Below are 13,724 nucleotides of genomic sequence, written 5' to 3'. Positions count from 1 at the left end.
CAGGGAAACCCTCTTGACCTACTTATTAAGCTTGACTGGTGGTCCCTACCAGAGGGTCACTGCTCTCAATTTGGGGAGCTTGCCTCATGGCATTAAACAATGACCTTGTCATTGAATGTGATCTTTGTCAAACTGATCACTGGGAGGCTTGTAGAAGATGTGTGAGGGGTCAGGGGGTGGGGAGAGATGAGGCTGGAGAGGCATGCACAAGTCAGGTCACCCAGGACAAGCGAGGGCAGCCTTAGCATGATAATGCATTGGGGATCAAATGACAATCCTAGAAAGGTGCTCAGTGACAACATATAGAAGAGGGTGGGAGGGGCCAAGACCTGAAGCAGAGATGAACAAGGAGATTTCAGGATCAGCTGAGACTTATGAAGGTCCTAATTACAGACAGGGGCGTGTACAGGGAGGGTAAAAGTGAAAATGTTAGTCACTCAGTTGTCTGACTCTTTGTGACCCCATGGACTGTAGCCCGCCAGGCTCCTCTGTCCATGCAATTCTCCAGGTAAGAATACTGGAGTGGTTTGTGATTCCGTTCTCCAGGGTATCTCCCCGACCCAGGGATTGAACCTAGGTCTCCTGCATTGCAGCTGTTAAGTCGCTTCAGTCGTGTCTGACTCTGTACGACCCCATAGACGGCAGCCCAGAGAGATTCTTAATTATCTGATCCACCAGGGAAGCCCATGGAAGGTAAAGGACAGAGCTATTTAAGATATGTTAGATAAGAGGAATTCACAGATAAGAGGGCAGAGAAGGGAACAGGTGGGAGAGAGCTGATGACATCCAGGCTGAGTTTCAAGTTACTGGCTTGAGGGGCTGAATGGGTGGTGGTGCCCACTGCAGAGATAAGGAGGCATCAAAGCAAGAAGACCAGGTTTGGGGGCAGAAAGATGATGATGTTACTTGATTCAGACATGAGGGCAGAGAAGCGCCTGTGCAATTTGGTGCCCAGAGATCTCCAGTTACCATGGGGCTAATGGGACCAGACACTGGACCCTTAGAGACTGAGGGATCAGTGGGACATGGGAAAAGGGGCAAGTCCATCCTTCCGAACCTCTGCTGTGAACATAAGGGGGCACAGGGGTAGGAGCTGCAGGAGGAGGCAAGTCAGGGAAGGTATTTTCTTTTGTGAGGGTGAGAGTGCTGTGGATGTGGAGGGAGGGCTCTGTGGAGAAGAAGCGGCTTAAGATAGAGAAAAAGAGTGGAGACTGAGGGGAGTAAGCTCCCTGAGGTGGTGGGAGGCACTGGAACTAGAAGGTATGTGGACCCACCAGCCTCAGATAATGGAATGAGGTGTGTGTGTGTGTGAGAGAGAGGGAGAGGGAGAGAGGGATGGAGGTGGGAGAAAGGGACCCTGGAAGTTGGGGGGTTTAACTTGTTCACTGATCTGATCTTAAATCCTCAAACAGCATCTACATCATACAAGCTCCCAATGAGTATTCATAAACCAATACCCAAACCCATCGATGATGGTGAGTACTTAGCATGGAGTTCACAAGTTAGAAAGCTGTTGACAACCCATAGTTGAAATGATAGGCTTTTGGCTCTTAATGTCCAGCAGTGATGCAGCTCAGAATGACAAAAACGGACCAGCTGGACAGAGGAGTTTTCTCCATAGAATAGGAGAGAGCACAGCACAGGGCAGAATGTCTCCACACTGGAGGTCCCTGTTGTCAGGAGATGGCAGGTCCCTCTCAAGAGGGACTAATGGCACACATCTCTGCTTCCCTCTTTAAGACTCCCCTTCCATTTGCTAAGGTGGTTTCCAATGGGGCTGCCAAGCTTCTGGACTGCAGGTTGCGGTTGTCCCCGCAGGGGGCGCTCTGTCCATGGTGCTGACTTGGGCAGTCCCAGAGCAGCAAGGTCAGGTCTGGGAGGGCTGCCTTTCTCACCGCCCCTCTCACCCAGTGCTGGGTGCAGTTGTCCTTTGCAGATGGACGCCAGGGCTGCAGATGAGGCCAAGCATGGAGCCCAAGATGGGTCAAGGCTAGCGATCTCGACTCAGGTCCTCTGGCCCTGCCTGCACAGGGAGCAATGGTAGGCTCTCTGATTAGCAATCTTGATGTCCCCTTTCATTTGTGAGAGGGAGACTGCGTGGTGCAGAGGGCAAGGCCCCAGGATGGGAGTCAGATCTGGCTGGACAGATACAGTAACTTACTAGCCATGCTGGGGAGAGAGTTTACTTAAACATCTTGGTCCCCCATCTCCTTATCTTGATTAGGAAAAACAATAGTGCTTCAAGGACTGTTGCAAACTAATTCACCCATAGTAATGGACAGTTGCCTTCTCTCTGACCTTTTTCCTTTTTAGGTAATTACTAAGACCCTGATGTCGCTGTGGCCATTCCTGGTCATTTGATTGATGAGAGCTGTAGTGATCAAGTCCCTTTGAGGCTAAATAATGGGTCAGTGATGGCAGGTTCTCAGCCCTCCTTCCTGTTATTCTGAGGCTGCCTTGCTTCACACCCTCCAAGGAAGCGAAAGACAGTGAAAGTTGCTCAGTCGTGTCCAACTCTTTGCGACCCCAGGGACTCTACAGTCCATGGAATTCTCCAGGCCAGAATATAGGAGTGGGTAGCCTTTCCCTTTTCCAGGGATCTTCCCAAGCCAGGTCTCCTGCATTGTAGGTGGATTCTTCACCAGCTGAGCCACCAGGGAAGCCCAAGAATACCGGAGTGGGTATCCCTTCTCCAGCAGATCTTCCCAACCCAGGAATCGAACTGGGGTCTCCTGCATTGCAGGCAGATTCTTTACCAACTGACCTATCAGAAGGAAAAGTTTATTTCCTGGCTTAGAGGATAAACAGAATTCTGTGAGTTCCAATTCACATTATTTATTAATATATTTGGGTCGTATTTTTCCTAATTGGTTGAAAGGAGGCGCTAATTCTGCCTAGATGTTTTGAATATGCACTGCAGTGAAAGAATATATAAATGCCAAGGAACAAGCTATGCTGGGTGGCAGCACAAACACAGATCCTTGGTGACAAAGGGTTAAGATTTCTACTTGAAGAGTTCCTAAATCTTGGCTTAAGGCAGCCAATCTCCCCCATGGTCTCTTTTATCAGGTGGTTTTCTTCTGCCTTTATTCTCTGATATGACTGTACACATGTTACACAGATGTAACATAGATGTTTAAAGGAAAGGAGAGTGGCAGTGAAGGCGTGGAGAGTCAGGGTGCATGGGGAATGCACGGATGATGGACACCTGGCTTCTTGCTTAGAAAGGTCAGTATGGACACAAAGAGAAAGAGCCCAGTTGGACAGGATGTCTTTCAGAGACTCTGGTATACTCCAAGGTCTGGGTCTTTTATGAAGATAATTTGTCATACCACTCCTTTGGAAAAATATAGCCTGTAGCCATTCTCAGAAAGGCATGAAGTTATAAACTGGGAATTCTTCCCAGGCCGAAAATCAAGGTAAAAGCACAGAATTCATCCCCAAGGGAAAATCTGCCTCCTCTCTGGGAGAAGACAAATGATCAGAGTTTTGCTGCGTGCTGTTCAGCCAGCTGCAAACTGGGGACTCAGGGAAAGTAGGGGTTCCGGGAGACAGGATCCTCTGTGGCCAGTGCTAAGGAGACACCCTCCCTGGGAGTCTGATGTGATAATTCAAGTGACAGAAGATGAGGGCCTGAGTTCAGGTAATAGAGAGGAGAGGGAAAAGCAGGGAAAGATTTTGTAAGCAGCAGCAGAGAATTAATGCCTGTAACAATCTGAGGGGAAGGAAAGGAGGACAGACGTTAAGATTTAAGCCTACTGACATTGCTGGCTTTCAAGGTAGGGAAAAGCGGCCTTGAGTCTAAGAATGTGGGCGGTCTCTTGAAAGTGGCAAAAGTGAAGGGAACAGGGCCTACTCTGGTGGTCTGGTGGTTGAGAATCTGCCTTTCAGGGCAGGAGGTGCTGGTTCGATCTCTGATTAGGGAATTAAGATCCCTAGAGAAGCTCTTGGGCCACAACAAAGACCCAACACAGCCAAAATACAATTTTTTAAAAAGTCAAGGGAATAGACTCTTTGAGAACCTTAAGCAGGCAACACAGGCCTGCCGAGACCTTTATTTTAGATCGATGTAGTTAATTAGATAAGGTTAATTTTGAATTTATAGAGTCATAAGATTTAAAAAAAAAAGGGGGCCTCCCTGGTGGCTCAGATGGTAAAGAATCTGCCTACAATGTAGGAGACTCAGGTCTGATTCCTGGGTTTGGATGATCCCCTGGAGAAGGGAATGGCTAACCACTCCAGTATTCTTGCCTGGGAAATCCCATGGACAGAGGATTCCATGGGGTCACAAAGAGTTGGACATGACTGATAGACTAACACTTTCACTTACAAGACCAAAAAAAAAAAAAAAATTTAAGACTAAACTCTTGAATCTGGAAGGGCAAAGAAAGGATCCTCCCCTAGAGAATCCAGAAGGAATATGATCCTGCTGCCCACAGCTTGATTTTAGTCTTATAAGATCCTTTTTGGACTTCTGATCTCTAGAACTTCTGATCTCCAGAACTGTAAGACAATAAATTGTGTTTTAGCAAAAAAAAAAAAAACCCAACAACAACGATTTAAGCCTATAATAAATGGATAACAATGTCACATTTGATGTGATCACAGGAGGTCTGGGGAGGTAGGTGGGAAGATGATGAATTTGGCTTTGGACCTGTTGAGTTTGACCTCCACAGATGGCCAAGAAGTAACCAGAAATAGAAACCCGAGGCTCTCCAGAAAGACCTGCTGGTAGGACGAGCTACAGGAAGCTCTGCCTTGTGTTTCTGTGGGGTGTCCATCACTAAATGTGATTTTGGAGAGATTTTCCCAGTGAGCATTTGGGGAGATGCCTGCTTCAGCAAACCACATGTCCTTGGGTCTTCAGTCAGCCTGTTGCCAGGCTGGTTGCACTGGCCTACCGCGGCAGTCCTCTGTGTATCTGGTCCCAGGGAGAGACATTGGCCTGGAGAGATTTGGACGTGTTGGCACGCAGATCCTAGACTGCAAACATTGCAACCAGGCAATCTCATGCTGTCCCAAGCTTTTCTTCAAAGCTTGGTTCCCCGAACCCACAAATAACTCAGCTCATAAAAAACACTTGAAAAAATAGCTAATATGCAACCAGCCCAGTGTTTTTCTTCTTGACTAATGTTCGCAAAAAAACACCAAGAAGAAGCGGGGCCAGGTACATGTCAAGTGTATGGACGTGTTCCCCTCTGATTATAAGTTCATGACCTGCTTAAATGCAAGCAAGTCTCCCTTGATGCTGCCACCCCTCCTGGTGCTACTGTTCCTCTTTGCTTTATAGAATGACTTTTCCATTTATCAGAGAAAATGTAGCCCCTATTAAAGAGAATATGACACAGAAAGCATGCTCATCAGGGATGCAAATGGTGAAGATCAGTTTTGATATGTTCCCAGCTGTTAAACAAGTCAAAAAGGCATTAAAAGCAAGTTTACATTTCCTCTGTCAGCTGAGATACAGACACGTTCCCACCTGTAAGAGGCACCTTTACCTCTGATTTTGCCTCTTGTGGTATCAAGGTGGCTTTGATTAAAACTGCATTCCTAGTTGTGTTCTTTAGGAAGAACTCAATTGTAATGCGATGGTGTCCTGCTCTTGAATTTCTATTCACATGTTTTAAAGGCGCTGAGTCTATGCCTTGGGTGGAAGGGTTGGTGTGCATTTTAAGACCAAAGCATTTGAACCCAAACACCTCTGCAGCTGTGCAGCAGAAATAGCCTGGTGCTCAACAGACAGGGTACTCAGAGAGCTGCTGGGTCTAGGGGCTCAGATTCTGGATCTGTTTCACATGATTTGCATCAGTACTTTGCCCTTGAACTCCTGACGTGATCCCCACTCTGGCTTCACACAACCTTTTGCAAGCCCAGTGGTAAGTCAAGTCTGAAGTCTTGACTCCATTAGATTGTTGCAAACATTAAATGTGAGAAGCTTATAGTTCTCTGCAGTCACAAAATAAAACTTCTTACACTAGATTAATGAACAGAAAATTCCTACTGTTTCTGAAATATTATTATAACTTAGCTTCCCATACTGGGAAATGCATTTATCTGTGGTTTGTTGCTGGGTTGCAACTATTCCTACCTGGGATAAAGCACACAAGTTTGAAGAAGCCAAGTGGCAGAAAGAAAGAATACACAGACTTTTGTTATGTGGCTTCAAACACCAACAAAGGAATCCACAGGTTTGTGTTATTCTCAGAGACTCAGTTTCCTTTGAGATATATGCCCTCTTCCCCTCTCCCCCACCCAAAAAGCAAAACCAAAAAGGTTTTACCTTCATTCCACAGAAGCATTCTAGTGCCAGAGCAAAAACATGTGTGTTCAAGCCTTACACGCTCACGCCCTACGTTTACATGGAACTCTATACCACGACCTCTACTCCTGGCAGCGAACCAAGATAAACCTGAGTTCCCTTTTCTTTGTTTGCTCTACCCTCCTGGGCTTTTCTGACAAAGGGGAAAAAAAGCAAAAGGGTGGATACCCAATGTTCGTACCTGACACAAAAGTATAAAACCACTGGTCCCGACTTTTTGGGGAAGTCATGTTCCAAGACTCTTCGATCTAGCTGAAGCCAGTTCAAGTGTCCCCTGTGGAAAAGAGAGACCAGTGGATTAGACCTTTGGGTGTTGCCAAAGTTACCCGGGATGAAGGTCTATGTCTGCATATATGGTACATGCTGGAGCACAGATACACATGGACCTCTGCTTCACTCTTAAGTTCTAGTAGTTTTCAGACACCAAAGGAAACACTGGAGAAACAGTGCATCAGCAGGAGATACCATGTAACAATCACAGTTGGGGATTTGAGACCCACAGTCCATTTCCTTGATGGCACTGAAATGAAAAGGCAATCATTCTTTTTTTTGTCCTGAATTCCCTGACCACCACAGGGAAGAAAGACAGTCTTTTCTGTCTGAAGGCCTCCAAACACCCTTTAGAAACATGTTAGCAATCTTCACCATATCATGCTGGAAGCAGATTGGGGTACAAAGTGAATCAGAGACAATTTCTTTAAAAATGAAGCATACACCTAGCACAGGACCCAGCCTCTCCACTCCTAGGAATTTACCCAAGAGAAAGGAAAGCAGACATCCATACAATGACTTTCACACACAGATGTTCATGTTATTTGTAATAGCTCGAAACTTGAAACAACCCCAATGTTGATCACAGGGGAATGGACCAATTACGATATAGAAAGGAATACTACCCAGTGACAAAGACAATGAGCTATTAATACACAGAGCAACAAAGATGAATCACAAAATAATTATCCTGAGTGGGAGAAGCCAGACAAACAGAGTACAGATTGTATGATACCATTTATAGAAAACTCTAGAAAGTACAAACTAATCTGGGGCAACAGAAAGCAGATTGGTGGTTGCCAGGGGTGCTTGATGGTGGGATAGTGCGTGTGTGTGGTGGGGGATGAGCAAACCTTTGGGTGTGATGGAGATGTTCATTATCTTGAAAGTGGGGATGGCTTCTTGAGTGCAGACATATCAACACTTAGGAAATTGTAAACTTTAATTGTGTAGTTTACTGCATGTCAATTTTATCTCATTAAAGCTATTTTAAACAGTGAACCGTGGAAATACTTGATGATATGCAAATGGAGTCACTTCTGCATTTCTTTCTTCCTTCCCTTCCTCCCTCCATAAATATTAATTGATCATCTTCTCCAGATAAGGGTCTGGAGATGTAGCAGTAAGCAAAATTGACACAGTCCCTTTACCCCTGATGCTTATATTCTTGTCAGGAGACAGGAACTCAGCAATTATTTTCATGATTAATTCTGCAATTACCAATAGTATGAGGACCTGTAAGGACCTGATCTAGTCTGGGGGTCCAAGAAATGCTGCTTGGTGTTTGATTGAGATTTGAAGAATGACAGAAGGAAAGCAAAGAGGAAGAGGAAATAACATTCCAAGCAGTAAGGCCAGCATGTGCAAAGGCCCTGAGGTGGGGAGGAAAACCTGGCACCGTGGTATCATGTGAACAGAAAGGGATGAGGCTGGAGAGTGGGGACCAGGGTCTTGGTGACAAGTTGAGGAGCTTGGTCTTTGAAGAGCAAGACAGAATCATAGAACAAGGACGAGCAAAGGGATCCACCTTGCCCCTTTCCTCTCCTCTCCTTCCCCAGTCTCAGCCCGTCATTCAGAAGGGTTCAGAGTCCCATCATCTCTGTGACTCAGTAAGCCCATGCTGAACAGACACTATTGCACAACATTTCTTCAGGGGCCTGACGCTGTGTAACACTGGTGTTTATAACGTATACACCCATGTGAAAGGCTGTGCTTACTGAACATAAAAGCTGTTGCATCATTGTATTAAAAGGTTTGCTCCTCCAAGCCTCCAAATAATGAAAGCTGGAGGCTTTCCATCTCCATTTTGAGATGTCTTTCAAACCGCACCTTCTGCGCACAAAAATAAACAAACCCCTCTTTCAACTAAGCCCGAGCCCATGGCTCCAGAGATGAGGATGAGGGCTGCCTCAAAAGAGTGTCTGTCGGAGGAACTCTGGCCTCTTTCTCCTCCAGGAATTTTCATCTAGACAAAACATGTTTTTTTATTAACTTTATCTTTCATGTTTAAAGCAGTATCTCAATTCTGAGTATAAGGGTTAAAAAAAAAAAAGAATGGAAAAAAGTTCTCTGTGCAAAACGATTGGACCAACATCTTCCAGAAAGGCAGGATAAATTTTTGTTCGAAAGAACACGGGGTCTGGAAACAGAAAGCCTCAATGCCACCATTGTCTCTGGTCAGACCTGAAATGTTGACAATGCCCCGTGGGGATCATGTTGTTTTAAACCTCTGTGCCTTAACTCATGCTGTTCCCTCTGCCTAGAATGCCCTTCTTCCTCTCCACTGCCCAGCGAAGTCTGGCCCATCCTTCAAGACACAGCTCTCCTGTGTCTCCTCTGGGAAGCCTTCCCTGGTACCCCTTCCTCACACCACACACCAGCCTGGGCTGCGGGTCCTCCTCTAGGTGCTCCAGCACCCATCCTGGGCACAGCTCTGTGGCTGCCCTTCCCGAAGTCCATGGAACTTACTCTGTGTACACACTTTTCCTCAACAGACTTTCTACATATGAAAAACACAGAGAGATCTACTCCCTCAGGTAACAGTGTGTGCATTTTTGATTAACTGGAAGGTAAGACAAACAGACCTCATTATCAAGGTGTAATAACCCACAGTCTCCCTCCACCCCCACTTTGGCCTCTGAAAATGTCCAAAGTCTTCCAGGATCCTCTCTTTGTGCTCAGCCTCCTGCAAACACGTCATATGCACGCTCACCCCAGTACTTCGATCATTTGGTTTCTCCTCCTTGGAACATTCTCTCCATCCTCTTTATCTGAATGCTAGCCACTGTTCAAGGTCAAGTTCAAATCTTACTTTTAGTGAAGCCTTCTAATTGCCTAAGTCTGGGTTTTCTTTCCAATGTCTCCAGAGCTTCTGGTTTGTGTCATCTGCAAGGCATTTAGCAGAGCCTAGTACAATTAGTTATTTAAAAAATAGGACCTGTTTCTACAGCTCAGTTATGATTTCAACATATAAACAGAATCATCCCTAGAACATAGCATAGCACTTGGCAAATATTATGGACGCCGAAGTACTTGCGCACTGGTTAGATGACTACCTCTGCAAGAAGCTGAGGTGCGCCCTGATCTCAACTTACAAAAGTGACTGAGTGACAGCACTGAGAGGTCAGTGCCACTGAAGGGAAAGTTTAATGTTCCTCATGGTTTCCTGGAAATGAGAGGCACCCACCCCATGCAGGGTCATGAGAAGAAGCTCCAGTGTTGTTCATGAGGCAGAACGGAATATGGGGAGGACACAGGAAGAGACTTCACTGGGGTTTTCATGGAAAAGGCATGAGGGACAGCTTAGGACTGGCTAGCCTGAACAGTGCTGGTGGAACCTGAGTCTTCAGAACTATCCCTGGTTCTCTGGTAACTGGCTCTGGGGTGATTAAGGATGGGAGGGGGAGTACTGGCTTGGGGTTTGGGAGTTACTTAAAGGAAGTGGTTCAGAGTGTGGCCTCAGGGTCACAGAACTTTGGCTGTTAGTTTGGGATGGAATGGAAACAGCTTTAGCTGTTAGTTTGGCCCTGTAACTAATGATCCCAAACAAATACAGAATCTGTAAAAACTCAGAACAGAAATTTATCCAATGACCATGCAGATTTAAATTTTAATCATTTGCCTTGCAATAACTCCTGATAAAGAGTCTGGTGAGACTAACCTTTTCCAGAATCTTGCAAGAGAGAGACTAGAATGGTGCACAGCAATTTTCCTATGGTCCCAAATGCAAGGAATAAGGAGGAATCGAGATGGAATGTTCTACCTGTGCCCTGAGGATCCATCAATGGGTCAGGCTTGAGAAATTCTCATTCCACCCAAGGGCACAACATTTCTAACCACTCAGAGTGCTGGGGATTTGACCTGGGGGCCATAATTCACTTGGTGGAGAACCTGAAAGTGGGAACCCTTTGAAGAAATACAGACCATGTTACTAGGGTACCACTCTACGGGGTTTGCTCATTGCCCATCTTCTTCATCCATGTTAATGGAGAACAAACAGATGGATCCCACTTCCCTAGGTAATTTCACTGCCCACACTAAACTTTTTAAAAGAACATTATAGGGATGAATTCCTTGGTTCCCAGCCATGTATTAGTTCAGCATTGATCAAACCATGAAATGACTAGATTAAGAAAATGGTCAAAAAGCAGAAAGAACAAGGAGGCCAGAATTCCCCCGTAACTGAATAGTTGGCCTTGGAGAGAAAATGAACTTCCTCCCCCTACTTCCTCTACTCAGATTCCTCAACCCCACTTCTGCAAGGAATGACAGTGCACACACACACACACACACACACACACACACACACACGGGGTTCTGAAATCCTCGGGGAGGGCTCTTCCTGCACCTGGAGTCCCGCGACCCTTCGACTTTATGTGCCTGTAAAATCTCTCCACTACAAAGGGGCTACAAAAGGAAAGACTGAGGCACCAGTAACCCACCCTGGGTCCCTGAGGATAAGTGCTCAACATCTGGGCAAAAGCTAAGGGATAGATTAAAAAGGAAACAAAATCTCACTTCAATTTCCATGCATTAAAATATTTTCTGCTGATTGCGTTGGGTTCAAGGTCACATTTTTCTACACCCAACAGTATCAAGGATAAGGATTCCTCACTGTCCGTGATTTTTTTTTCCTTATGTAACACCTCTCGTTCCCAACATCAGGTCTCTTCCTCAACCTTTCTTTTTCTTTTCTTTAAGCTTAGGTAGGATGGGAAGCAAAGAGTAGAAGAAGCATTTTCTCTGTACAGTTTAACTAAGAGATGCCTGATAGCTTGGGTTTCATTATCTCATTGATTTTTCATTTGAGAATTCACATCAGTACATTGACCTATAACAAAGCAAAAAAAAAAAAAAAAGTCCCAGGAGATGCTCAAGGTATTTTTGTTATTGCTTGACTGATAACTATCTTTAAAGCTGAGCAAGATAACACCTATTGGTTTATGGCGGCAATAGGTCAAACTGTTGGGTCAGTATTAAATATGCAATTGCTTCTAGGCAACAGAAATTGGATGCATTTATTTAACAGATTGCTTTTAGCGTCTCCATACAATACAAATAGATTTTTGGTTCAAGGAAGCTTTAATGGAGAAGGCCTTAAAGGGAGCTTTGTTTGTAGAGAATCACTGGGGTAGGGGTGTGTGATAAGTCTATCTGAACCCAACAGTCTTGAACCCCAGGGGAGAATGAGACTCGGTGCCTTTTAGAGGTTTTTATTGTAGACAACTGATTCTTAGGGAATGCGCTTCCAAAAAATGTCAAAGCAAGAAGATGAAGTTCTTTTAGGTGTTACTAGATGGAGAGGCTAGGTTTGAAGTTCTTCAAAAGGAAGATTTCTGCTCTTCATTCAGTCCAGTGTCTTAGGGTCAGAAGTATGTGTGCTCAGCAAGGACAGCTAGGAATACTGGTTTAGCTAGACTCCCTCAAAGAGTGGCTTTCAAGAGTGTGTGTGTGTGTGTGTGTGTGTGTGTCTACAAGAGAGAGACACACACACAGATGAAGTTTAAGAGAAGGAATATATAGGGAGCCTGGATGACTAAATCATGGGCTATTTTGTCCATCTGAATTTATGCCTTTAATTTTTTTTATTACACACAGAGGGATTGTTTGCTCTACAGTGTCCTCTGAAGGCTACTCAAAATTTTCTTTTCTAGCATCTCCTACCTATAACTTAAATATTTATTGCCTAAACTACAAATACAAGCTCTCCAAGTGGTCACAGGCCAGTTACTTCTGTATCTCCAGACTCAGTAGTTGATGCTAAATAAACATTTGCTGAGAAGTGAATACACTGGCTTTAGATAAGCCCCATAGATCAATATTGCTGTTGGTTCCATGACTGCCCTCCACGTCTGGACGCTGCTCCCGCCGTAACTGAACAATCTTTGTATCCAATGAGAATTCACCTAGGCCAGGCCCGGGTTCCCCTGTACTTTGGGAGGCTTTGGGAGGAAAAGGTCAGGAGAAAGATTGGATTCCTAAGACCCCTTCTGGTTGCCTCATTCTTTTTTCTCTTAGCTGCACACAGGAAGAGTTCTGCTAAAGCCCTTTTCTGGTTCTGAACAGAAGGTCCTGTTGTTTGCCACGGCGTCTGAAGGTCTCAGCGGGCTGTCTCCGAGGGGTAATGAACGCTGAATGCCACGTTCCCAGAAGCAGCTATTACAACCCGGGCACCGAGGTTGTAGCCATTGATTTTCTCCTTGGTCGCACAGTACTGAGCATTTAATGAATGGAAATCCCAAACCTATTTCCAAATAAATTACATTCCCAGGGCTGCAACTTGTGGTGGTTTCTTCTGCAATTGGAAAACCGCTTTTCTGCTTTTTTAAATTGCACATCAGCTTGTGACTGGGGATGCTCATCGACTAGCCCCTTTTCACATGTCTCAGTCCATGCTGGTCCTGGTTCTAGTCAAGGGTTACAGGACTCAAAGGTGCTGCTGAACCGAGGGTTCTCTTCATTGTCCTGGCATTGGGTCTAAAACGGATGCAATTCCAGTGTGATATGGGCATTTAATTAACCAGATAAATAACACTCCCTTATCAGTACCTATCCACGGCTCAATTAATCAAGACACAGCATGTCGTTTTTTTAAAAAATCCTTAATCGGTTCTTCAACTTAGATTCTGGCTTCAGAGTGCCTGTGAACCTTCTAAAATTTAAGCACTAATTATTCTGTATGTAAACAATTGTAGGGGTGAGGGAATGTAACTTCTTAAATTTCACAAGGGTCTGTGATTAAATAAGAGGTTAAGAACTATTCATTTTCCTAATTGGTACGTGAGAATACACTGGAACTGTACATGGCTTTGAAATGTGCAACAATGGCTTAACTGAGTTTTGTATCTTTCTCCTTCAACTTTCTAAATACTTCTTAAAGTGTTCTTACACAGATACTCATTTACAACATTTGACAAACAATCCTTAAAATTTATGACAGGAAATTAAAATCAAAATTTAAATATGTTACAATTAATCATGACTTCACCTTGATGGGTATTTGACTAATAGCCCTAATAGCCTAAAAGCTGTTCAGTTATTGCTGTTGATGGTGGGATCCTCTGTCAACTTTTTTATTTTAAAAATGGAAAACTTGGGTGTTACAGGTGTTTGCCTATGCCAATATTCTGTAATA

At 44.7% G+C, this 13,724-nt stretch overlaps 1 protein-coding gene across 1 annotated transcript in view; it reads right to left on the bottom strand.

Annotated features, from left to right (window-relative positions):
• FRMD4A (FERM domain containing 4A) overlaps positions 1-13,724 on the bottom strand; it is a 328,482-nt gene that overhangs the window by 151,242 nt on the left and 163,516 nt on the right. Inside the window, 1 exon segment of the mRNA XM_070381930.1 lies at positions 6,501-6,593. Coding sequence (XP_070238031.1) covers positions 6,501-6,593 — 93 coding nt within the window.

This window comes from Bos mutus, chromosome 13 (assembly GCF_027580195.1).
Source record: "Bos mutus isolate GX-2022 chromosome 13, NWIPB_WYAK_1.1, whole genome shotgun sequence".
In the NCBI taxonomy this organism is placed as follows: domain Eukaryota; kingdom Metazoa; phylum Chordata; class Mammalia; order Artiodactyla; family Bovidae; genus Bos; species Bos mutus.
This window is presented reverse-complemented; position numbering and strand designations above follow the sequence as displayed.